This window comes from Petaurus breviceps, unplaced genomic scaffold, assembly GCF_028583685.1.
Source record: "Petaurus breviceps papuanus isolate PSGF00001 unplaced genomic scaffold, PetGlider_PUasm1.0 76, whole genome shotgun sequence".
In the NCBI taxonomy this organism is placed as follows: Eukaryota; Metazoa; Chordata; class Mammalia; order Diprotodontia; family Petauridae; genus Petaurus; species Petaurus breviceps.
Genome location: NW_027186473.1, coordinates 45,646,399 through 45,673,892, shown reverse-complemented (window position 1 = coordinate 45,673,892; position 27,494 = coordinate 45,646,399). Strand labels below are relative to the sequence as shown.

The following is a 27,494-nucleotide window of genomic DNA, read 5'->3' as shown; positions in this document are numbered from 1 at the left end:
AACAAAGGCAGGTGTGTCACTCACAGAATCAAAAGACAGCATTATCAGTAGGAGAGAGTAGTTAGCTGTGAGTAGGAAGCCAAGATAGTGGGAGATACCATGTTTATTGCATGAAAGAAAATCATCAAAACAATCATGAATGCATATGTATATATGTGTTATGGTAGCAAAAAATTTAGTCTGGGAGTCAAAAGGATTGAGTTTTAGTCATGGCTCTGACAGTCACTAGTGTGTTATTTAACCTCTCAGAGTGATGGTCTCTATGGTAAAATGAGAGTACTACTACTTGTACTAACTTCAATCCACTAAAATCCCCATTTCATTTTTAGATGAAGTCCCATGGAGATGTTATGAGGGAAAATGCTTTATAAATCTTGAGTTCTTGCCATTTTTATGAGGTCAGCTTTCTCCCTCCTGTGATATTGCTCTTGTTGCTGACCTCCCACTTCAGGCATTTCATTTGAAAAATGTAAAAACAATATTTGTTTTCAATTAACAAGAATTTAGTTGTTCTTCCTTCCACCCACAACCACTGGGAAAAAAAAAAAACCCTTGTAACAAATGTGTATAGTTAAGCAAAGCAAATTTTCATGTTGGCCACAACCAAAACTCTCATTCTTTATCTTGAATCCATCACCTAAGGATATGGGTAGTATTTTTTATCATTGGTCTTCTGGATTTATGGGGATGGCTGAATATATTATGGTAGTAATCGCACGCTATTATGACATAAGATGCAATAAAAAGAATAGTCTCCGAAAAACTCAGGAAGACTCATATGAACTGATGCAGAGTGAAGTAAACAGAACCATTTACACACTAAGGAGCAATCTTGTAAAGACAAATGACTTGAAAAGATTTGAGTATGCTGAATGATGCATTGACCGTTCATTTTAGCATTTTAAAAATACTATCATTTTCTTGAACCAAACATTAAAGGAACACTATAGTGGCCTTAGCAAGGGAGGTGCTCCCCCTTGGAACAGAGCTTGGAATAGAACAAGTAGTTTTCTGAGTTAGAAGAAGAAGAGGAAGATAGTAGATTTGGGTGCATTTGGGAACATCCTCTATACCACCTGCCTAACTTTCTCTTAGTAGGAACATGCGACTTGAAGTAGGATTTATCATAAAGATGGGGAAGGATTTCCTTGGTTCTTGGATATGCCACTACAATTTTTTTGTTGGATGAAAGACTATGTCTCTTTAACTTATTATAGAATCATAGAATTTCAGATCCAGAAGGGACCTTAAGGTCCATACAGTCCAACACAACCTGAACAAGAATGCCCCTCTATAACATATCTGACAGATCATCATCTCGTGTTTACATGAAGCCTAAGTTTGCCATTTTGCAACTTCCACTCAAGGCTCCCTCTTCTGCTCTTTGGGGTTAAACAGAGCAAATAAAACATTCTTCCTTTTAAATTAAAAAGTAAGATCTTTTCAAATATAGAAGGACAGTTGCAAAGACCTCCTTAAATCTTCCCCAGGCAAGCTATTGTTGCTTTCTTCAACCAGTCCTTATAGGACAGTAGTTCCAAAATCTTCACCATCGTGATTGCCTTCCTGGACACACTCTAGCTTTTCTGCGCCCAACCTAAGACTTGATGACCAGAACTGATGATAGTACTCCAGGTCTGTTTTGACTAGGATAGAGTGCAATGGAACTATCATCTCCTTATTCTTCTATGCTAGACTTCTCAATTCAGGCCATGCTTGCATTAGCTTTTTTGACTTTGATTTCACACTGTTTTTTTTTTTCTACTATGTATCACACTGTTTTTTAATATAGAGTTTTCAATCCACCAAAATCCCCAGATCATTTTCAGGTGAAGTCCCATTTAGAGGTACTTCCATCATCTTGTACTTGTGAAGCTGATTTTAGGAAATCAGGTCATTCTTACCTGTTATATCAAAGTCTGAGATAATCACTCTATTTTCCTCAATCTTATTTTCACCAGAGTATTACCCCAGATTTCTAGAATGAATCAGAATCAGAATAGGTACATTCCTATTGTATACAGTATATCCCTATAGTCTATAGGGGAATAACTCTTTTGCTCTTTCAGTCTCTAATCTTTGCTCTCTCTGTCTTTTCAGCTTCCTTCAAACTCGAATATTTTCACTCCTATGTACTAAAGAACAGTAAATCAAGAGTTATACAACAATAGTTTCAGTCAAGTTAACAGGAAAACTAAGTGATCATTTTTCTTCCTTTGATATATTTTTCCCATGGTATAAAATAAAATTTTTCTCATATAAAAATATAAATATAATTTTTCTTTCTATAAAAATTATTTCTACTTCTAGTAGAAATTTTGGTAGGGGAGATAGTCTGTGTTTTGTGAGAAATGGACAAAGGTGTGAGAGGATTTGCTGTTCATGGAAAGGCAAGGTAGTACAGTGGGTACAGCAGTAGTTTTGCAATCATGAAAATGTAGGTTTGAGTTCCAGCTCCATCACTTACCCATGTCACCTGTGGTGAGTAGCTTAAACTCTTTGGATCTCAGTTTATTCATTTGTACAAGGAAAGGTTTGGACTAGATGAAATTTACAATCTTAGAATTCGTTAATTTTAAGTTTGAACTTTCTTAACTTTGATTCTGGTTGAATATAAGTGCCTTAAAGAGAAGGAATTTTTTCTTTTGTTTCTATTGTATCTAGAGCAATGCCTTGAATATTATAGCTGCTCAATATTATATTATATAGCTTATTAAAGGACTGGGAAGGTTTTGTATCTTTAGCTCACTATGTATTCTTTTCATAGGATCAAATAAACATACATACACACATAAGTATGTGTGTACATATACATACATATACACATAAATATACACATATATACATATATGCATGTATATGTGTGTATATGCCTATACATACATACATATATCTCTTGAGAATAAAGGACCTTTAATGGTATCTATCCCTGGACATAGTACTCTAGCGAGATTAAAGCTCTTTGTGTGGTTGGCATAGGGAAAATGGGAGCAAGGTAAAGAGGGAATGAAAAGTAGTTGGGTGAGACAAGAAGAGTGGGGCCTGAATCATACTCTCTCACCCCAAACCGACCAGGCTTTAAACCTAACCCTACCTTGACAAGGACAGACTATATTCTGTTAGGAAAAAAAAAATCTTCTGATAGTACAGCCACTGTTTCAAAGTGAAAAGGAAAGAAAAGATAAAAGAAATCAGTATCTACGGGAAGATAGGAAAATGATATGGGGAAAAATAGCAGCTTTTTTCTTAATTTTCTTCTGAAAATGAGGGAGAAGATATGAGAAAGAAGCAAATGTACATGTGCTTGGAGTTATGTATAAGACAAATTCTGCTGTTGGAGAACGTTAGCCATTTGGGTTACCTGGTCAGAAATTAATAATCTGTATCCTTCAACCTTCCTATCTCAGAATTTGTTTGGATCTTGAAGGGGAAAAGTTTCTAGCTATGCCAAACAAAGGGGGAAAAAATTCCTTCTCTTAAGAAGCTTATATTAAACTTGTCTTTTTTTTTCCCCCCTACTAAGACAAAGTTAAGAAAGTCCAAACTTAAAAGCAAAGAATTCTAGGTTTTGGAGCTAGGAGGGATCAAAAATATCATCTTGTCCTATATATAGGCTTACTCTTCCTATACTTGCCATTCTCAAATTGATGTAAAAGTTATCACCACTTTCTCTTCTGGGGGTATCCAATTCAAAGCAGTCTGTGTTTTCTTGCCAGCTGCAAGTCTCCAAGGAGAAGGAATAGCTCTTGCTTTCTCCTGTCTGGTAGTTAAGGCTTCAAGAAGTCATTTGTGTCTTGCCACAACATAGAATCCACTGTATTGGTGTGAGATTTTTAGAGACATGAGAACCACTCTAATCTAGCATAAAGCTTGCACATTTTTTTTTCCAAAGGGATGGCTGAGTAAGAAATAAAGCATGGGATTTCATGGTTAATTAGCTAAAACTGAAGGAGAAGCTGTGAAGTTATCCACCAACACAGAGCCTGTGTAGAGTCACACATCAGAGCTGTTTCTCCCCAGGCAGCCAAGACTTGCATGAGCTGCAAATGTGGTTAGTGGAAATGAGATCTCAATTCAGCTCGGCAGCATGTGACTTCCTATTTCTGTAAGGTACTTCCAAGGGACTTCCTCTGCAAAGTCGGCTGGAGCCTCTGGAGGTTTCAGTCCAGAGCCACACTTAGGTCTGCCGGCATCTTGGGGCCGAGTTTTCCCAGAGAACGCGGTGTGAGTTTAGTTTTTCTTTTCTTTCTTTGCTCTCTTTTCCATGTGCCCGGCCCAGCATGCAAGGATCTGGTGGCTCCTGCCCGGGACTGCAAGCTGAACACCCTGGTACACATCTCAGTGATCCACCCAGCAGAGCAGAGTGTGACCAGGTACTCCAGCACCGAGACTGTTGAGGTGAGCAAGCTGCCTGTTCCCGGGGTCACTTATTGGTGACCGTGCGCTTAGTCCTCAGGGTTTCAGACATCCGCTGAGAATGAATTAACCCCCAGGCTTTAACGTTTAGCTACACAAGCAGGGTTACCATTAAGACTGGCATACCTGAGGATATTAGGTGCTTATTGGCAACTGAACAAGGTAAACAATTGGAAAAGAAACTTGCCTTTTCATGAAAAGTCTGTCTTTCTGACAGGAGACATGAAGCAAAGTTACCACTTCAGACTCTGGCATATTTTCAATACTGTAGGCAGAGAGTTTTCACATAAAATACCAGAACATGGATCATGGCTTAAAATAGCAGGGATACTTGTTTTTTTTTTTTAATCATTTATTTTACAAACATTTCAGATCTCTCCCTTCCATTAATCCTTTCTCTTCCTCCCTCCCCTCTACCTTTGACAAAGTTGAAAAGTCTATGTTCTATGCCTGGTTACCTGTCCAGTGTTTCCTTTTTATTCTCATTCTTTGTGGAAATGATGATCTTTATTGTTTGGAAAGCAAACAGAAGAGGTTGGAAGGTAGGAGAATGGTGTAAATGTGTTTCAAATAGTGGGATATAGTTTGGTATTGATAAACTATTTTCTGAGTTCACTAGGGAGGAAAGGTGTTCTTACTTCTTGGGTGTCCTGCTATAACTTTGTTTGAAACAGAGCCCTTTATAACTATTATAGCTTTTATATGAAGTAACCAAACTCTTGAAAGTAATTCTTATTTTAATTCACATTAAAGGAGGAAATATTTCTCTTTGATTGCATTTACCTTAATAGCTACTTAGTTTAAAATGTTATTGAAGGCAAGGCTGTTACTTAATCTGCCTAAGGAAGATGAAAGTCTCCTCCTCACTTCTGCAAAGCTGCTTTTTTAAAATTTGGCTCCAGACTATTTTGTCATAATTTGAACCAGAAGCCATCCTTTGGCTGCTGGCCTCTGAGCAGGATGGTTCAGCATAGACCGCCTGTCTTAATGTGGTTCAGGAACAAGTGATTAAGACAAAGTTAGACCCGTTTTCTTTAATAGCTGTGACCCACATTCAACACACAGCTCAAATCTGCCCAGTGGAAACTTTGGGTTCTGGTGGCTGAGGGAATTCTGATTTAACTCTGTTGTTGAGGGAATTCACTACAAGGACTTAGTCATCCAAAGAAAACTTTACAAAAATAGCCAAATAGGTTGTTTTAGATGGAAAAATATGTTTCAAATCATTTCCTGTGCCTCTTTAGAGAGTTCTGTCTTTAATAACCTTACCAGTAAAACTAGAATTAAATATTGTGACGTATTTCAGCACTTCAATTTTTTAGGCGGAACACTTTGGCTAGCTGAAATTGCAATATATATATATAGCTAGAAAACCCATGGTTTGCAGAATGCCATCAAACTGTACTATGGTATATATTCAAAGTAATAGTGATAACAACAACAATAATTTGATTTTGCCTGTTAACATCTTAAAAATGAGTTGTGGGATATTAAATGTCAGTCTGGTCAAAAAGCAAAGCTGAATGTGCAAAACCAAATGAACTCTCTTTCATGATGGTCATAAAGAGTCTCTGATACCCATAAAACGAACCCCTTGTTCTACAAGCCATAGAAAGGTTTGTTGGGAGAGCAGTGTTCATTTTTTTTCTTTTGTTTTAATCATCCAGCATCTTAAGTTGTTTGCACAAGTCATGTCCACTCCACTTAAATGCACTCCGAACAGAATGACAGCCAGCCCTCAGGAAGGACTCCACCAGACAGAGAAAATAAATTGTTTATCATGGCACAGCGTGAGCAGGTCTGATAAATGATGACAGGGCCTGGTGAAGGCATTTATTACTATCAAGTAGCTTCCTCTCCTTCCCCGAAACACCTCTTCTCTCTGGTATGATCAGCTTTTTGTGCACTGAATATTAGGCTGCTGTCGATGAGTGTCATTTGACCAATTAAATCTCTTTTTCTTGTATGTCAAGTATTTCCTGGGGGGAAGGGGAGAGGGCTAGGAGGCCCTAAACATTCTTGGTGTCCTCTCATCTGTTACTGCCTGCTGAGCTGCCGGCAGCTGTTACCTAACTGAATCCAGGCTGTCTGCTTGTGTTATCCAGGGTACAAGAAATCCACTGTTTTTGACTGGTGTGATATTTCCACCTGAATACCCCATCTATGAGGAGACTGATATCAAATTAACAGTCTATGATGTCAAGGATAAGTTTCATGACACGGTAAGTACTCAGCTTTCAGTTTTATCCAATGATGGCCTCTCCATACCCCATCTATAGAGTTTTGGCAGGATGTCACTTTGTTATGTTTATTTTACTTTGTACCGACAAGATGAATGTCCTTGGTTAGGAGAAAATGCACGTGGGAATCTTTTCCTGGATTTCACTTTGTAACTCTTAAGTCGATTATATATGAAGTCTACGTAGACTGAGGGGGTTAATGTTTTGTGTTTCTCTTTAATTGGTGGGCAGAGAACATATGGAATAGATTGACTTCAAGCAGTCCTTCCCAAAATATGTTACTAATCAGATAATGCTGTTCACATTGAAAACTAGTAGAATAGTGAAGTCTTTGCCTATGAAGATCATGAATATCCTTCTTATTTCATTTGACTCATTTCAATACCCAAAACCTAAGTTGCCTTAAGATGGGCACTGTTATTAGCTTCCAAGTGGAAGACAGAGCAAGAAAAAGCTTTCATCTGGTGATTTATATCAAGGTCTTTACAGATTTATATTAAGGCCTTTACAAGGCCACCTTAGTCATGATCAAAGTAGGTAATTCCTCATTATGCAATTCTAGAGTCTAAAAAGCTCCATTTATGCTTACTTACTAGCTGTGTGATCTTGGGAAAGTCACTTCTCTGAGTTTCATTATTGGTAAAATGGGGTTACTGACATTTTCACTATCTATTTTACAAAGTTGTGATAAGTATAAGAGTAGCTTATTATTCAGCACTTTATATTATCTCACTGGATCATGACAAATAATACTTTGAACTCAGTGCTATGATTATCTTCATTTTACATTTGAGGAAACTGAGGATTAAGGAGGTTAAGTACTTTATTCAGGGGTACATGACTACTATATGTCAGAGGTGGGATCTGAAGCTAGGACTTTGTGACTCCATGTACATCACTCTATACATAAAGCCAGGATGCCTTTCTGGGCCTCAGTTTCCTACTCTGTAAAATGGCAGATCCTCTTCTAGCTCTGATTCTTCAATTTGATGATAATAAGACCCAGGAAAACTCTGTATGTGAATATAAAAGTGTCTGGGATTTCTAAGGGATAGAGAGCTCTTGGTAAGTGGTGGCAGGGAAGACTACTTCCACCCAAAAGATGCCTTGGCAGATGAGTCTGAGAGAGTTGTCTGAAACACATCTGATTTGTCCAAAGCCATTTGGCTGTTGTCTGAGACAAGATCTGAACTCAGGGGGGGTTCAGTCTCTCTCTATATAAATCTTAGTTATTATTATCACTATTAATATTAGGGTTTTTCTATCTACCAGCCAACCAGGGCCTCATGCAGTTTTCCTACATGACATTGGGCATTAAAGTTAGTTTTCTGGGTTGGACAGTAAGCAAAGGAAGAGGTACTATTTTCAGAAAGCTGCTTTAATAGAATGCAAAGACAAAGAAGACAATTTTCTCCTTTAGTATAGTAGCATAGACATGGCCAAGCTTACATCTGTTTAATCAGTTGGCTTTTCAGAGAACACACATAACACACAGGGAGATCACAGTGTAGGATAGGCATAGTGCCCTGTTAGTTGTCAACCGTTTCTAAATATTTGTTGAAGTGAAATAGGCATAATTCAGTCATATAAGAGAAGAGGTCCAGGTGCCTGAGAAGACAGCCCGGTCTTCTTGCAGAGGCCTACATTTGGAATAGATGTGACTGGACCCCCAGGGAACAAAGCAGAACCTAACCAAGACACAGAGTCTTCCCATTTATACCTCTGACTCATACCTTCGATCTTTCTCCCCTACCAGTGTTGTAAAATAAGAGGAAAAAATGTTATAGAGAAGAAAGGTCACTGGACTGGGAGGTCAGGACGCACATACTCTGGTACTAGCTAGGACATTCACTAGCTAGCTAACACTAAGCAAATGTCTTCACAGAGTATCATAAGCATTAGAGGGATCTTTAGAAATCATAGAGGAAAATCGCCTCATTTTACAGATGTGGAGCCTTCAACCCAGGGAGGTAAAGAGATCTCCCAAGTCACACCCAGTTAGCAAGTGAAAAAGTCAGATTTCAAACTGAGGCTTTGGAATTCCAAATTTAGTGTGCTTTCCAAAATCTCAGTTTCTTCATTTGTAAAAATGTTTGGTTTGAGTTATGTGATACCTGAGATCCCTTCTGACTCTGAAATTCTCTGCTCCAATATTAATCCTGGAAGGATTGGGACAAAGAGATACTTTTTAAAGAAGATATTCTTTACAATAGAGAAGTTATCTTAGTTAGCCCTGAGGTTCATTGAAAGTACATGGATTTTCACATCAAGGGAATAAATACCCAGTGAAATGGCAATAAGAAGAGTCAGAATAAAGATGAATGTGGTCCTTGTAATAACCAAAGGAAGATAAGACAAGTCATTGGGAAACAAATCCAAAGCTATTTTTTAAAGACCTTTTTTTGTAAAAAAAAAAATATAGCTCTGCAATTTTGCTTATACTTTCTATTATATTACATTTTCTATTTTTAACTAGACTAAAAGAATTTGGGGTGGTGGTAAGGGATAGTAAAATGATTTAAGTCTAGCAAGAATTTATAAGTTTGTACACTTTTGCTTACCTCTCCCCTCCCCTCCTCCCCTCCTCTACGTAAATGAGATCTCTCTCTCTTTCCCCCTCCCTCTCTCCCTCCTTCTCTCTCCTCCTCTCCCTCCCTCTCTCCCCCTCTCCCTTTCTCTCCCTCTCCCCTTCCCTTCCTTTCTCCCTCTCCTTTTCTCTCCTTCCCTTGCCTTTCTTTTTCTTCCTTCCTCTCTCCTCCCTCCCATCTCTTCTTTCTCTTTCTCCCCTCTTCTCTCTGTGTCTCCATTTATCTCTGTATTTCTGTTTCTTTCTTTCTGTCTCTGTGTGTCTCTGTTTCTCTCTCTGTCTCTCTATCTCTTCTCAGCATAGAGAAAAATGGTGCTGGCTTATCTGTGTATGTATTGAGGTGGAGTAGGAGATGGCAGGAGAAAGGGAAGGAACCCTTGTTCAGATAGAAGTATAGAGGAGTCACAGTGATGGAGAATGAATGAGTGGGAAAAAAACAATTAGTAAGTGCTTACTAAGTGTTGGGGTTACAAATAGAAAAGTAAAATAGTTCCTAGTATCAAAGAAATCACATTTTAAAGGGGAGAGACAACATATTTAAAAGATTTCAGATATAAATTCAGAGGTTTCTGATATTGAACCATTTGACAGTGTCAAAGACTTAGTTTTCTGTTCTGGGTTTTCATGAGCTGTGGCTGCTGAGGAGGCCATGGATCTTGTATGAGTAGTTGCCAGGGTGCATCTCCATAATGGTTGTATCCCAGGATGATGGCTTCATAGGCAGGTTCAAAATTGGGCTGGTGGGTGCAAGGTTGGAGATGGGGGTAGAGGTGGCAGTGCTGCTTCTGTGGCATGTTTGTGGTATTTGGTTAGTATTGGGTACAAGTGGGGGTGAGCATGGTAGGAGCCTTCTCCACAAAGATTCTATACCTTTGTGAATGCTATGGATAGACCAACCTAGAAGCAAGGCTGCTGCCCTGGGGAGTGAAGATACTTCTACTGAAATACTTTTCTTTTCTCCCATTAAAAAAAAATTGTTACAAGGTATAGATCATTGGGTAGGGGAGGGTAGAAAGGAAATATTGATGAACTAACATATGTAAAAAGATTATTTTTATTAATAAAGCTTGTGATTGAACTATAACTTATAAAGCTATGGCATAAGCCTCCACAGCAACTTGGATTTGGTTCTATGCATTAATCAGCAGCGATACTTGGAAACTGAAATAGCACTTCCTGTAAGCACTACCTAAGTTTTCCAGCTTCTAGTTCACAATGCTCAGTTCCTAACTCAAGTATCCAGAGATCAGAGCTGAGAACCTTATCTCTAATGACCTCTTTCTTTGCCTCATTGTGTATCCTTTCTTATGCTTTCAGTAACTACCCTTTATCTAAAGGTCATAGGATCACAGGAATTGTGTCTGGTGGTACCATGGCAAAAGAGTCAGATAATCTGGATTACATCTTTGGTATTCAGTGTCCTGATTTCTAAAATAAGGGGATTGGGCTTCATGGCCAATAAAATGTTACTGGCTCTAGCTCTATGATTGTGTGGTTTGGAGCCAAAAGGCTTTCTAAAAGTTATCTTGCCCAACAACTTAATTGTACAATGGAGGAAATTGAGGATAGAGGGACTTTCCTGAGGCCACATATAGACCAAATGGCCTGATTTCCAGTCTCTATGAGCAGATAAGTAGCAGCAGGGGACTTATATTTGTTCTTTATCACAAGAACAATGCATTATGATAACTGAATATCTTGGGATATGGAAGAGTTTTTATTCAAGGGTTGAATAAGATACATTGGAAGGGAAGGAAATTAAGAAGGCATTGAGTATCCTTCCTTGATGCCTTTTATTTTAAGCCCTATACAGTTGAGAGACCATAGCCTTATAAAAATGTCACTTGATCCTAAATGTAGGGTAAAGCCACAAAGTAGTTTACCTACTGATTGAAATTCCAGTTTCTTTTTCATGTTTTCGTAAGATTGTTTGCTTCAGGGATGGAGATGATAGAAAGCATGGCATCAGTTCATCGCAGATGTCTCAATATTTAAAGAGTTGGAGCAAGTTCTGTGTCCAGTGAGTATTTTGTCTAAATTAAGTGGTGATCCGTACTGCTCATATTACTTGCAGCATTCTTTGGACAAGTCCCCAAATTGTTCCTGTTTAAAAAGGCATTCTGAGAGTGACTTGATCTAGTTTTTTGCTTTTTTTTATTTGTTTCCTTTTGGCACAGTGTGTATCGTTGGCATAAACCAACTCAATAACATTAACATCCCTGTGAAATTTAGGCAAAGGAACCCTCTCATGATCTCATTAAATCTGAGGCTGGTTCCATTTTGGCTCACAAATTAGATTTTATTTTCTACCAAAAAAGTAGCATGAAAGCATTTCAAATTGAACAGCTTTCTGATGAATTGTTTGAGATTCAGGAGTTTATAACTGGGTGTATGGGTCAAACTTTAGATTATTAAAAATCCTAAATACAAGAGAAATGCACCAGATTTGTAGAGACATGCTAACACAATCCTTCTTGGGTTCCAAGACTTTTGTTTCACATACAATCGTCTCTTTTTGTTTCTTCCTCCATGGCATTTCTTGTCCCTCTCTCCCTTTCCTCTCCATTCTTGTTTTCATAACCCCTGGTACAAGTCTTCATTAACACAGGCCAGTGTTCTACTGCAGTTGCCTCCTACGCAGTCTCCTTCTGCTCTGTTCCCCCTCCAAAGCAAAGTTCAAAGTGTTAACAGAATAATCTTTCTTTTGTTTAGAGTTGATCTTGCCCCAATTCTGTTAAAAAATCGTCAGCAGCTCCCAGTGCTGTTAGGTTCAAATTGCTTCCTCCTGTGTGTGAACTCTTCAAGAACCAATGTAACCACAACTGGCCAGTCTTATCATTGATTGTTGTTGTTGTTGTTTTTTTTTTTTTCTGGATAAGACACATCCTCTGGTCATAGATGAATAGTGCATTTGAGTCTTCTTGGCCTGGTTAATGCTTTTCTCTCTGTCTGGAAATTTCTTGCTCCCTGTCTTTGCCTATTGTAATTCTATCTCTATTAAAAAGTCCAAATCAAGTGCCACTGCCTCCAAGAAGCCTTACTCGTTCTCCCTCTGGCAAGCAAATGACCTTACTGGGGGACTTCAATCATACTTTGCTTCCTCTGAGTGTTGGTATTGGATAATATTGCATATTACAGTTTCTTGAGATTATCTTTCGGACCATATACTCCAAGACAAAGCCTTGTGTAACCTTGGCATTTCCTTTGCTTTCTAGCACAGTTCTCAGCACACAGTAGGCCGTTGATTAAATATTCATTGAGTTCTTTAACTCCCCCACTTCCTTTTAATGGAACTTTATTTTCCAGTTCAATTCAAGAATCCTTTATTAAGCATTTATTAAATGTAAACTAGGAGCCAGGGAGCTGATAGAAGGAACAGAATGCTATATCCCTATTCCCCCATCCCCTCCCCGCCCTTCCCTCAAAGAGATTACATTCTACTGGGTGAATTCTCAAATAACTACTGGTGAAGTCATTTAAAGGGTGGGAGAAAGCAGTAATGGCTTGGGGGAGGAACCATCTCACTGACTGACCCTTGAATGAAAGTAAGGATTAGGAGGGGCAGAAGTGAGGGATCAGTTACCAGACATGGGATATGACATCTACAAATGCACAAAGCAGATTAAATGTTGAGATCAGGGAATAGCTGGAAATCCAACTGATTGGAACATGCTAATGTGAAGAAGAAGAAGAATAGGAAATTAGCCTGGAAATATGGGTTGGAGTGAGATGGTAAAAGGCCTTAAATGTCAGGCTAAAGAATGTGTGTTTTATCTTAGTGAAGGCACTGAAGATTTTCGAACTGAGGAATGGAATGGTAAGAACCTAGGAAATTATTTTGGCAGGTTTGGGAGAAGATGGATTGTAAGATTGTATAGCTGCAAAACTTGAAAGGATCATCCAGTGTAATCCTCCTTGTTTTAAAGATAAGAAAACAAAAGTCAAGAGGGGTTATCTGACTTGCCCAAGGTCACATAAGAAGTAAATGGGAATTCCAGAGTTTGAAGAGAGGGACTCAGATCCCATATCCATTGCTCTTTGTGCTCTATCACTATTGGAAACAGGTAGATCATTTAGTTAATTTTGACATCACAGCCTTGTGAGTGAAGAGGAGTGGATGGATGAAATGTGGGGACGGTGCTAAAGGGAATTGGGAGCTATTGGATATGGTGAAGAAAAGTGAAGAGTCCAGGGTGATTCTAAAGCAATAAGCCAGGGTAATGGTTAGGATGGTAATCCAGTCAATAAGCAATAAGGAAATATGAATAAAGAGCAGGTATATGTTTATTTGTGGGGGAGGGGAAGAGGAATGGTCTTGGCAGGTTTGGAGATAAAATTATCTCGATTTTGTTCAAGGAAAGTAAGATCAGTGAGACATGTAGGTGGAGATATATGGCAGGCAGTTTGGTGGTGTGGGACTGAAATTTTTGAGAGACTGGACAGATGGCTTCAGTGGTCATCTGCAGAGATGCCTTATTGCAAGAGGTTGAACAGTGAGAGAGTCATGACTATCAGCAATTTTGCAGTGAACAAGAGGAGAAACTGGACAGTAGTTTGAGGGGACAGCAGGGTTAAATGAAGGTTTTTGAAATTTGGGATAGGACCAAGCATATTTGAAGCTGTCAGGAAATGGAGCAAAGAAGTAGACAGAGAGGATAAGAGTGACCGAAGGGGCAAACTCCCTGAGGAGACAAGAGGCAATGAGATCAAAAGTAGAAGGAGAATGGGCTAGCCTTGGTAAGAAGAAGGGCTACCTCTTCCACAGAGAAAAGAGTAAGAGGGAGAATGAAGAGGTGGAGGGGTTCTCTTGATTTGGTGTAGGAGAGTTCAATCAATCAGCAAGCAATTATCAAACCAGCCACCATGTAAGGTGTTTGAGATACAAAAGTAAAGGTGAAGTAATCTATGGAGGAAAGATAAAGGGATGGGAATGGGGACTGGACCTGTGATTTCCCCCAAGTAGGGAATTCCCCATTGAGTTGGAAGGGTGTGTGTGGGGGAAATCTGCTGCCAGTGCAGGGATCAAAAGATAAAAACAGCAGTTCCTTCTGTCAAGCAGCTTATATTTGACAGGGGTGGGGGATGGGTGGCATGCAAATTGATAAGCACATGTCAGCTGCCTTCAGAGTCTATGTTTCTTAATGCTTCACACAAGGCATATAGCTGTTATTTCCTAAATACTTGTTGAATTGTTGGGTTAAATGGCTGTTTTTATTTTATTTTATTTTATTTTCTGTTTGTTTACTTTTAGTTTACAGGATTCAATTCCATAATTCCTTGAGTTTCACATTTTGTCCCCCTTCCTCCCCTCCCCCCGCCATGGCAGCATATAGTCAAGTATAGGATCTGTAAATACTTTCACATTATACATTAGTCAGGTTATAAAGACAGATAGTATCAGATGGAATGAAAAATGGTAAAGAGGAAATAAAACCAAACAAGAAAAGGAGAAAAGATCAGGTATTTTGCTTCCATCTGGATATAAACTCAGTTTATTTTAGTTCTTTCTCTGGATACACACATTTCTCTCCATCATGAGTCTTTTGGAATTGACTTATATCAATGTCACTGCATTGCTGAGAAGAGCCTAGTCTATCAAAGTTGGTCATCACACATATGTTGTGTCTGTAATTGTGTACAAATTTCTCCTGGTTCTACTCTTCTTACTCAGCATCAGTTCTTTTAAGCCTCTCCAGGTAAATATGAAGTCCATCTGCTCCTCGTTTCTTATAGCACAATAGTATTCCATAACATGCATACACCACAACTTGTTCAGCCATTCCCCAATTGATGGGCACCCCCTTAATTTCCAATTCTTTGCCACCACAAAAAGAGCTGCTATAAACATTTTTGTACATATGGGTCTTCCTCCCACTTCTATGATCTCTTTGGGATATAACTGTAGAAGTGGTATTGCTGGGTCAAAGGATATGGAATTATTTATAGCCCTTTGGGCATAATTCCAGATTGCTCTCCAAAAAGGCTGGATCAGTTCACAACTCCACCAGCAATGCATTAGTGTTCCAATTTGCCCACATCCTCTCCAGCATTTGTCATTTTCCTGTTTTGTCATCTTAGCCAATCTGACTGGTGAGATGTGGCACCTCATTTCTCCAATCAATAGTGAATTAGAGCATTTCTTCATGTGCTTATAGATATCTTTAATTTCTTTCTCTGAAAACTGCCTGTTCATATCCTTTGACCATTTATCAATAAGGGAATGACTTGTATTCTTATAAATTTGATTCAATTCTCTGTATATTTTAGAAATCAGTTGTTTGTAAGAGATATAGGTTGTAAAGATCCTTTCCCAATTTCCCACCTCCCTCTTAATCTTGGTTACATTGGCTTTGTGTGTACAGAAGCTTTTCAATTTCATGTAGTCAAAATTATCCATTTTACATTTTATAATGTTCTCTAATTCTTATTTAGTCATAAAGTCTTTCCTTCTCCACAAATCTGACAGGTAAACTATTCCTTGTTTTCTGATACTGCTTACAGTATCAACCTTTATACCTAGATCATGCACCCATTTAGACTTGATTTTGGTATGTGGTGGTAGATAATCATCTATGCCCAGTTTCTGCCATACTATGTTCCAGTTTTCCCAGCAGTTTTTGTCAAATAGTGAGTTCTTATCCCCAAAACTAGGGTCTTGGGATTTATCAAACAATAGATTACTATAGTTGTTGACTTCTGAATCTCCTGTGCCTAATCTATTCCATTGATCCACTCCTCTATTCCTAAGCCAGTACCAAGTAGTTTTGATGACTGCTGCTTTATAATACAGACTGAAATCTGGTATAGCTAGTCCACCTCCCCAAGGATTTCTTTTCATTAATTCTTTTGATATTCTGGACTGTTTATTCTTCCAAATGAATTTTGTTAATTATTTTTCTAGCTCTATAAAGTAGTTTTTTTGTAAATTAATTGGTATGGTACTAAATATATAATTTAAATTAGGTAAAATTGTCATTTTTATTATATTAGCTCGACGCAGCCACGAGCAATTGATATTTTTCCAATTAGTTATATCTGACTTTATTTGTGTGAAAAGTGTTTTGTAGTTGTGGTCATATAGGTCCTGGGTTTGTTTTGAAAGGTAGATTCCCAAATATTTTATAATATTTTAAATGGGATTTCTCTTTCTATCTCTTGCTGTTGAATTTTATTGGAAATATATAGGAATGCCAAGGATTAATTTGGGTTTATTTTATATCCTGCAACTTTGCCAAATTTATTTATTGCCTCAAGTAGTTTTTTACTCAATTCTCTAGGATTCTCTAAGTATATCATCATATCATCTGCAAAGAGTGATAGCTTGGTCTCTTCTTTGCCTAATTTGATTCCTTTGATTTCTTTTTCTTCTCTAATTGCTACTGCTAATATTTCTAGTACCAGATTGAATAAGAGGGGTGATAGTGGACATCCTTGTTTCACCCCTGTTCTTATGGGAAATGCTTCTAGCTTCTCCCCATTACATATAATACTTGCTGATGGCTTTAAATAGATGCTACTTATTATTTTAAGGAAGGCTCCATTTATTCCTATACTTTCTAATGTTTTTAATAGGAATGGATGTTGTATTTTGTCAAAAGCCTTTTCTGCATCTATTGAGATGATCATATGGTTTCTGCTAGTTTTATTGTTGATATTATCAATTATACTGATGGTTTTCCTAATATTAAACCCTCCTTGCATTCCTGGAATAAATCCTATCTGATCAAAGTGTATTATTCTTGAGATAAGTTGCTGTAGTCTTTTTGCTAGTATTTTATTTAGAATTTTTGCATCTATATTCATGAGGGAGATTGGCCTATAATTTTCTTTCTCTGTTTTATCTCTTCCTGATTTAGGTATCAGTACCATATTTGTGTCATAAAAAGAATTTGGTAGGGCTCCTTCTTCATTACTTTTCCCAAATAGTTTGTAGGGTATTGGAATCAATTGTTCTTTAAATATTTGTAAATCCATCTGGCCCTGGAGATTTTTTCCTAGGGAGTTGACTGATGGCTTGTTCAATTTCTTTTTCTGAGATGGGGTTATTTAAGTAATTTACTTCCTCTTCATTTAATCTGGGCAACTTGTATTTTTGTAAATATTCATTCATTTCCCTAATATTATCAAATGTATGTGCATACAATTGGGAAAAATAATTCCTAATTACTGTTTTGATTTCCTCTTCATTGGAGGTATATTCATCCTTTTCATTTTTGATATTCATAATTTGGTTTTCTTCTTTCTTCTTTTTTATCATATTGACTAAGGGTCTATCAATTTCATTGCTTTTTTCATAAAACCAGTTCAGTTTTATTTATCATTTCAATCATTTTCTTAATTTCGATTTTATTAATCTCTCCTTTGGTTTTCAATTTTTGAATTTGTTCTTTTTCTAGGTTTTTCAATTGCATGCCCAATTTGTTGAGCTCCCTTTTCTCTAATTTAATCATGTATGCACTCAGGGATATAAAACTTCCCCTAAGAACTGCCTTTAATGCATCCCACAAATTTTGGTAGGTTGTCTCTTTATTATCATTCTCCTGAATGAAATTACTTATTGTTTCTATAATTTCTTGTTTGACCCACTCATTCTTTAGGATTAAATGTTTTGATTTCCAATTAGTTTTTATTCTGTCTTTCCATGGCCCTTTATTGCATATAATTTTTTTTTGCATCATGATCTGAGAAAGATGCATTTAATATTTTTGCCTTACTGCATAGAATTGTGAGGTTTTTACGCCCTAGAATGTGATCAATTTTTGAGTATGTGCCATGAACCACTGAGAAGAAAGTATATTCCTTTTATCCCCATTCAGTTTTCTCCAGAGATCTATCATACCTATCATCTCTAAAATTCTGTTCATCTCCTTAACTTCTTTCTTGTTTACTTTGAGGTTGCATTTATCAAGTTCAGAGAGGGGGAGATTAAGGTCTCCCACTAGTATAGTTTTGTTATCTATTTCTTCCTCTAATTCCCTTTCCTTCTCCTCTAGGAAATTGGATGCTATACCACTTGGTGCATATATGTTAAGTAATGATATTGCTTCATTCTCGATGGTGCCTTTTAACAAGATATAGTTTCCTTCCTTATCTCTTTTAATTAGGTCAGTTTTAGCTTTTTCTTTATCTGAGATAAGGATTGCTTCCCCTGCTTTTTTTACTTTAGCTGAGGCATGATATATTTTACTCCAGCCTTTTACCTTTACCCTGTGTGTATCTCTCTGTTTCAGATGTGTTTCTTGTAAACAGCATATTGTAGGATTATGATTTCTAATCCATTCTGCTATCAGTCTCCATTTTATGGGAGAGTTCATTCCATTCACCTTTACAGTTATGATTATTATCCGTTTCTTTCTCTCCATCCTATTCCCTTCCCTGTTAATGCTCATATTTTTCCCCCTTCTACCTTCCCCCCCTTAATAGTTTTCCTTTTGACCACTGCCTCCCTCAGTATTCCCTTATCAGCCGCCCCCCCTTTTCCTCCCCTTTCTTCTTCCCTCCCTACTAACTACCCTGCCCCTTTCATATCCCTTTTCCCCTCCTACTGCCTGTAAGATATTTTTATACTTAATGAATTATGTTATTTCTTCTTCGCACCAAGAGTGACAGGAACAAATCTCATGTGAATTCCTGTCCCTCCCCTCTTTTCCTCTAAAATGATACTTTTTTTGTTTCTTCTCCATTGAGTCCTATGCTTAACTGGTTGTTATTCCCTCCTTGCACCAGAACCAATGAGGGAAAAGCTCATATGATTCTCATCTCCCTCCCTTCTTTTCCTCTGCTATACTGTTTTTATGCCTCTTTGTGTCACATAATTTACCCTTTTCCACTTCATTGATTCCTCTTCTTCCATTGCAGTCCCTTTGTAGCCCTTAATAAGATTTTTTTAATTGTCATTTTGTATAATTTATACTCATACCATCTACTTGTCTATAATCAGTTTGCTCTTATCAAATAGTAGGGTGTGTGTGTGTGTGTGTGTGTGTGTGTGTGTGTTTCCCTTGTTTACCTTTCTATGTCACTGTTGCATCTCGAGATTGGAGGTTGAATTTTCCCTTGGGTTCTGGCTTTTTTATCAGGAGGGTCTGGAACTCTGTTATATCTTTGAATGACCATCTCTTTGCCTGGAAGAATATGCTCAGTCTTGCTGGATATGTGGTCCTTGGTTGTAATCCGAGCTCTTTTGCCTTCCAGAAAATTGTATTGCACTGCCTCCGATCTTGGAGTGTAGAGGCTACCAAGTCCTGTGTGATCCTCACTGTGGACCCTCGATATTTGAATTGTTTCTTTCTGGCTGCTTGAAGTATTTTCTCTTTTATCTGGTATTTCTGGAGTTTGGCCACAACATTTCGAGGACTTTTCAGTTTGGGATCTCTTTCAGCAGGTGTCCGGTGGATTTTCTCAATTTCTATTTTACCCTCAGGTTCTAGTATCTCAGGGCAGTTGTCCTTAACAAGCTCTTGTAGAATGTTGTCCAGGCTCATTTTTTCATCATGATTTTCTGGTAGGCCTATGATTCTCAGATTATCTCTCCTGGATCTGTTTTCCAGGTCAGTTATTTTTTCTTTGAGATATTTTACCTCTTTTTCTAATTTTTCATTCTTGTTGTTTTGTTTGACTAATTCTTGGTTCCTCATAGAGTTATTTGTTTCAATTTGGTTGATTGTAGGTTTTAGGAAATTATTTTCCTTGGTTAATTTTTGGAGCTCCTTTTCCATATCATATACTTTTCTTTTTAGAGAAATGTTTTCTTCATTATAATGTTTTTCTAATTCTGCAATTTTGGTTTTAAGAGAGTTATTTATTTTGTCTTCTATCTCTCTCATTATCTTTTCAAAGTTCCTTTTGAGCTCATCTAGGAGAGCTTTCTGTGCTTGGGACCCTTTTGATGTGGGTGTGGAGTCCACATTGTCTCCCTCTGAGTTTGGTTCCTTCCTCTGAGGATAGTAGGACTCCAGAGTCTTTGTAGTCTGCTTTCTACCCATTTTGAGGCAGGGCCCTAGCCATGCCCTTCCTCTAGGGATCCCAAGCCTTTACTGTGGAGGGTTTTGCCCTGGGGAAATAGTTATTATGTTTTTAGGGTCAGAGTGGGTGGGTTGGAGCAGGTGGGGTTCACTGTGTCATCCTGGTCTTTGGAGGTCCTGATAGGGGCTCTCTTTTTTTTTTTTAATTTCTGGGCTATGAAGTGGTAGCCCCAGGAGTATTTGCTGTCCAGGACAGGGGCCCCTGCATTTGGTTCTTACCTTGCTCTTTCCAGTCCCAGCCCTTTGGTGATAGTCCTGGTAGTGGCCCTTGCCTTTGGTGGGACAACTTGCCCTCTGAGTTGTTCAGGCGCTCTCCATGCCTGCCTCTGCATCTGCTGGCCGTGCCTTCTGGGCCTGCCTCTGTGTCTTAAATGGCTGTTTTTAAGTGATGATCATGGAGCAACTTTATTTCTAATCTTTTAAGAGTATGACAGTGCCTACAAAGTAGAGAACTAATTAAGAATTTGAAGTTTTTTGTTTTGCCTTTGATGAATGTGCTTGGTACAGCCAGTGAAGCTGGATAATTGGAGGCCAAAGTGAATTTCCAGTGGGGAAGTGGGGGTGGTAACAATTCATTTAATTGGGTATAACATTTCAAGTGACATTCAGGAGCTGTTTGTGAAGTCAAGACTTTACAACCACAAAGGAGTAATTTTCTAACTCTGCTGTGTTTTCCCTTAATACTCTAGATATTTTTCTTCTTGATCTGATTCTATTGTTCCCTGTAGTTTGTCCCATACAGTCAGGAACAGAACCTAGAATATTGGAATACTTCCAGTTCTGGTTTTGACCCAGTATCCCTTACTGGGTATTGACCATGAGTCTAAATTCAGGTAAGTACTGTTTCTTTGATGGGAATGGTACTTGACCAGAATGAGGCTTGACATGGAGGTGGTATGGTGGGCAGAGAGTGCTGAGCCTGAACAGCTCTGTGACTCTGAGTAAGTCACTTAAAGGGATTATAATTGTACCTACCTCCCTGTGTTGTTGTGAATGTCAAATGAGATAATAATTATAAAGCAGTTAGCACAGAGCCTCGAATATAGTAATGGGCTACAAGGCTCTGGGAAACCCCTTGAACTCTGATTGAATCTTCCCACTGGATGAGGCATTTTCCTGAAGCCATAAGCCTTTTCTAGCTAGGTCCAAATCTGTTTCTCTTTTAACCTAGTCTAGTCCTCCATTGTCCAGCTACTTCCCACCCTTGATCCTATCAAAATATCTATACCCAAATCTGTTACCCTTAAACTAGCTTAGCCGGCCATTGTCTGTCTTCTCCTGGTCCTCTTCAGTTATTTCCCACTCTTAAACTCATTACTGGAGTCTGATCTCAGTTCCAGCTAAGATCCTCCTTAGACTCCTCCTCAAGACCTTCCCCAAACCCCTCCTCTAGACCACCCGTAACCCTCCCACAATCTTTCTCTATACAAGATCCATCATGAGGGGACGGACGGAGATTCAGTTTAGCCCAGACATTCTGTGTCAGATTATTCTGGCCTACTTGTCAATACAAGCTTGACATATACTTAGGCTCATTAAGATTCTACCCATTATGGTGAATCTTTGATAAATTTTGCTTTACTTTGAGAGAAGGCTTGAGTTGGATGCATTGGTCAGGACCTGACATGTTGGTATTTTGGGGTCTCAAGCACCCCTAAACCTTAACCCTCAACCACAGTAAGTGCTCTAAAATGATTACTTGCTGTTGTTCCAATTGGACCTTTTCCTCTCCTCTGGGTGGAGGGAAGTCTCCACTTATCTCTTGGTGGTTCCCTTTTCTATCTTTGTCCTGCAAATCTGACATGTAGTGTTCTATGCCATCAATTTCTCCTGAATACAATGATGCGGAAAGTGGTGATTTAAAAGATGAGTTTGCCTGGGGCAGGAGTTGGCTCTTAATTACTAAAAGGTTACATAAGCTGCATTGTCAGGAACTAGAGGGAACTCAAAAGTGTTAGGACTTTCTTGGAGTCACTTGAATGGAATGATGATTGCAACCAAGTTCCATCTGGCTCTGATATTCCAGAGAAAATAATTTTTAAACTTTGCAGGGAAAAGCCATGGGTTTGTACTGAGACAGGGGGTGATGTCACGTTCTGAAAAATGCCCAGTGATGTCTGCTTCTACCTCACAAAGACTGCATTCACGCCAAGCCAGTTTAACTTGGGTTTTGGTAGCATTAACTCAAACTCTCCACTATGTGGCAATTCAGGACTGGATTAAATGCTGAGGGTGCAACTGTTCCTAATATCACTTTTCTGGCAGTCTGGTCTGCATATTGGAAGAAAAAACCCCATTGTTCTTTACTTGATGATTTTGGAATAACACAAACCTAGTTGAAAACATGAAGATAAATTGTAATGGATGGGGAGAACAGATTATGCATTTTTAGTGCATTACAGTGCTATTTTTTGAGAAATAGAACCATTGCTATAATTTTTCTATGAAGTTTACATGTTATTTGAAAATGACATTTATGGACCTTTTTGAGCCCACTGGCATGATTTTAGTTTTCTGAATGTGAGAAAGTATGATTTTCCAAGAACAAATTAAATGGATTAGATTTAAGCATAAATAGCTCCTTGTTGTTGTTTTAAAAAGTGAATTAAAAAATGTGATGGGATACCCTATTTTCATATCTATCTTGGAATTTAACTTGTAGCACCACAAAATGAGTAAGATAGCTGTCTTTTGTGGTATCAATAGCAAAGACCCAGCTGTTGCATATGTGACAATTTACATATGTGCATGTGTGCACATATACATTGAACTTTATTCACAATCTCACCTGTAAGTTATATTGGTTATAGACAATGAAGACTTTGAAAGTCCCAGGTCTTAGAAGATCTATCTAACTCACCTGTGACGTGTTCATTGCACCTCTGTTCAATAAACTCCTCTAGAATTCTTTTAAACATTTGCCTGTACATATGCTCTAGGTAAAGTAGAACATTTGTGCAAGTGATTCAATTATGGAGAGCTTCATTACCCAACCACAAAGACATTCTCATTTTGAAAGGTTCTTCCCTTACCCTGTACTGCTCAAGGAAAAGAAATATTTGAAGATGAAATATATACACATAAAGCTTTCACTCTCTTGGTGGTATTTCTGATATTCTCATGAAAGGGCCCCCTCCTACGTGAAGGCAAGACATTTTGCCAAGGCTCTATGGTATGTGCCAAAGAACAATCCTGCAAGCAAAGCTATGACCAGTTAAAAGCTCCAAGATTTCAAAGTGCTGACCTAGAAATGAACAAAAAAAACTTGGGAACCAGTAAAGACAGAAGTGAGCACAGATGACAGAAACTGTAGATTTTATCTGTGCTCCCACTGTTCACAGATATTAAAGAGCGTCTTGCTGTCCCAAAACACAGGTGGACACATGCAAAAATACTTAATACTGATGTACCCAGGGGCCATATGAGCCTATTTTAAACTCCCAGGTTTGGGTTCAGTTTTAATCAAAAGAAGGAAAATACCCCCAGAGAGCTCTGAGATGCTTTCTTCTCTTCTTGAAGAGCAGTGGTCCTTATTAATGCAGGATCTGAAGAACAACCACATCTTTCAGGCTCTTTTCCTTTCCTTTTCCTATTAGATTTTCCCTCGGATACATACACAAATTGTGGACATAAAATATACAGTTGCCTTTTCTTGCCATTGCTTATTTTTTTTAACCATGAATTCCCCTGTTGCAAAGTAACAGGCTTCAAAGGACACAGCATCCTAGGGAGAAGACACTGCAGTGGAGGTGTACCATTCAACAATGACAAACACAGCAACCATTTCTCATAGACCTACTTATGTAAGCTTGTGATGCATTGTCTTTAGTGCTGATGATGGAGGTGCACATATAAATGAAACCCAATCCCTACCCTCAGGGACTTTGAATGAGTGGGAACAAAAAATAGGAATCAGTAATAATAACAGTAATAAAAGGCCACCCTTGTTAGACCATCTAGTGGAAGGTGAGGAGCATAACTTTAACCATCTTAGAAAGGAACATGGTAAGAGCCAGGTACAGGAAACAGAAGCTCACAATACTTAGAGGTTTGTTAGACCATTTCCCCTTCCTCTTATCTGATATCTGCTATGAGCACTCTATTAGGCAGTAGTCGTTTTGGGGGCACTATCATGTATTCCTGAGGGATTGTTTATAAGGTAGAATCATGTAGAATCAGGTCAATCATGGGTTTCTGTCCTGTAGTGGCATTGAACCGTATCTATCTCAAATTTCCATTGACCTCACAACAATCCATCAACAAATACTAATTAAGAGGTTATGTGTCAGGCACTGTGTTATACTCTGAGAATATGATGACATAAGCAGAATTTATCTGTTGAGTTTAACAATATGTGGTTTTTCTTTGCTAGGGGCTGAGCCATGGCCTGGATTTCAGAGTTTTGTGTTGAGACACATAACTAATAATAAAAGCTCACATTTCTGTGGGGTTTGTATTAAGTTTTCAAAAGAGCAGAGATGTATGAGGGTCTCCTTCAATGTGTCTTTACTTTCATCTTCCATTACTATAACGATGCTTCAGACTGCCATTACTGAGTGGGGGAAAACAGCACCACAGAAACTCCTTCCTGAGGAACAAACAGCTGCTTTTGTCCACCCTTTAGGACTATTGTCTTGTAAGCCTGATTCTCTTCCTCTGTTGTGGAAAAAATTTTTTAAAAAAAGAAGCACTTTATTTCTAGAAACTTTGTTTGGATCATACTTATATTCAGTTCAGTTCTTAACACATTTATTCTGTGTCTGCCATGTGCTGGGCATGGGATGCAAAGACAAATGCAAACAAATCCCTTCCTTTGAGGAGCCTGCATTTTACTTATGGGATATAATATATACACAAAACTTACACAGATAGGTAAAATCATTGTGTATATGTACACACATATATGTACTAATATGATTAATATTGTATATTAATAACAAGTCAAAGAGAGAGGGGGGGAGGTTAATGAGTTTGCATTGGTGTTACAGAGATAGAATGTGATGGAATGACTAGAAAATGCTTTTGTTACCTTAGTTCCCTTCCCTGCCTAATGCCCTTAGAGCTATCCCAAAATGAAATGAACTGCTTTCTGTAAGAGGTAGTGAGTTCTTCCTTCTAGAACATCTTCTGACAAAGGTTGACTGCTTTGGGGGTTTTTGGATATGTTGTAGTGAAGATTTTCTTTCAGTCATTGGTTAGATCAGATGGCCTCTGAGATTCCCTCCCCCGTTAGCCCCCCACCACACACCCCACTCTGAGATTTCATTCAGTGGTGGTGGCAAGATGCTATTTAATTTAATGTCAGCCAAGATCTAGTGTACCAATGTTGTGAGGTTATGGTAGACTCCATTTTTGTGGTATGCCTGGCAAAGTGGATAGAGATGGACATGTCCAGAAAAGAGAAATAGAAATTTCTAACCTGTCTTCCCTAATGTGTCTTTGATTTTTGTCTCTTCTAGCCAAAGGTGACATGGTACTACTAATGTTATTGTGTGTACATATGATTGAAGAGGGGGCTCAATCTGTTGCTCCACACTGGGTTCCATATGTCCACTACCCAATAGCACCCAGGTGGATTCCATATTCCATAGATTCTCAGAGTGCAACTCTCAGAGTTTGAGACTTGACCCAAAATTATCAGGTCCTAGTGAGCTCAGCAGCTCTACCTTGTTTCAGAATGCCACGTGCAGGAAGGATCTGTATGCTTCACTTGTTTTTAATCTGGCAATGGTTCATCAGCATTGCTGGAAGTTGGATGTGGGGAAATCTTAACGGCACTTTAATTTTAATTAAATATTTCTCCCACTTTATCTTGATGTTCAACATCTGTTGAGTGTCAAATTACTTGCTTGGGTATCCGTAGCTTGATGGGCATATGTACCTAGGTGAATGACATTGTAAGGTCATCATATGCCATAAACTTCTCTGGAAAAGCATATCTGAGAAACTACCAGAGTAGAAGAATACTGTTAATGTCATATCTCAAGGACCATAGTATCATAGGTCTGTAGCTAAAGGGAACTTCAGAGACCATGCCCTCATTTTTCAGGTTAGGAAACTGAGTTGGAGGGTTGGGTTTAAGTGATTTGTCCAGACATGTACCCAGAAATTTCCAGAGATGAGATTTGAACCCTGATCCTCTCTCTCAGATGGTTTGGCCTTTCCCTGGGAGCATGGACATAGAGTTGAGAAGAGCCTGAGATGACCTCAGCAGTCATCTTGTCCCAAACCCCCATTTTATAGATTGTGGGACTGAGCCATAGTTACAGTGACTTGTCTGAGCTGATACAGCTATTAACAAAGCTGGGATTGAAACCCAGGTTTTCTGATTCCAAATCCAGCATTCCTACCATTGATTGACCGCCTCTTTAGGTTGAACAATTTGATGCTATTTTCCTCCCTTGAGCTTGAAAGAGATTATATCTATGGTACCAATCAGTTCAATGATGCGGTGATTCTAGACAGGCAGGGTTACTGATGCACAGTTTTTTTGAGTGCTAACCCTTAATTTCAATATATCATATGGTAATAGTACTATGGATATAGTTGGAGGGGGGTTCACAATAATTGATTCAGCTAACTAGCTCACCCATCCTAATGGAGGTGGTAATGTATTTTTGTTTTGTTTTGTTTTGTTTTTGATGGGGGAAGGCAGGGCAATTGGAGTTGAGTGACTTGCCCAAGGTCAGTCACATGGCTAGTTTTTTTTTGTTGTGTGTGTGTGTTTAGCGCCTAAGGTTGGATTTGAACTCAGGTCCTCCTGACTGCAGAGCCAATGCTCTATTCATCACACCACCTAGCTGCCCCAGTAGTGTACTTTTTATGGTTGTTCAGTCATGCCTGACTCTTTGTGATCCCTTTTGGGCTCTTGGCAAAGATATTGGATTCGTTTGCCATTTCCTTCTCCAACTCATTTTACAGATGAGGAAAATGAGGCAAACAGAATTAAGTGATTTGCCCAGACAGTTAGGAAGTGTCTGAGGCCAGATTTGAACTCAGGAAGGTGAATCTTCCTGATTTTAGGCCCAGCACTCTATCCACTGTGCCCCTAACTGCCCCCAAGTAAGGAATTTTCCTGTAATTTAAACTCAATCATATCATCTCCCTGCCACTTTCTTGTTGAAAAATCCTACACTCTGGCTGAATAAATTTTCTTTTCTATTTGCTGAATTTTGTAGTGAGTTTGTAGTTTCTCCTAGACCCCTCTAGTTTTTTGGATAAGGATGC

At 38.5% G+C, this 27,494-nt stretch overlaps 1 protein-coding gene across 3 annotated transcripts in view; it reads left to right on the top strand.

Annotated features, from left to right (window-relative positions):
• INPP4B (inositol polyphosphate-4-phosphatase type II B) overlaps window positions 1-27,494 on the top strand; it is a 1,018,353-nt gene that overhangs the window by 530,062 nt on the left and 460,797 nt on the right. For all 3 annotated transcript variants that reach the window (XM_069105434.1, XM_069105431.1, XM_069105430.1), the window contains exons 6-7: window positions 4,280-4,398; window positions 6,522-6,638. In XM_069105434.1, coding sequence (XP_068961535.1) covers window positions 4,280-4,398; window positions 6,522-6,638 — 236 coding nt within the window. The remainder of the gene's footprint in view (window positions 1-4,279; window positions 4,399-6,521; window positions 6,639-27,494) is intronic.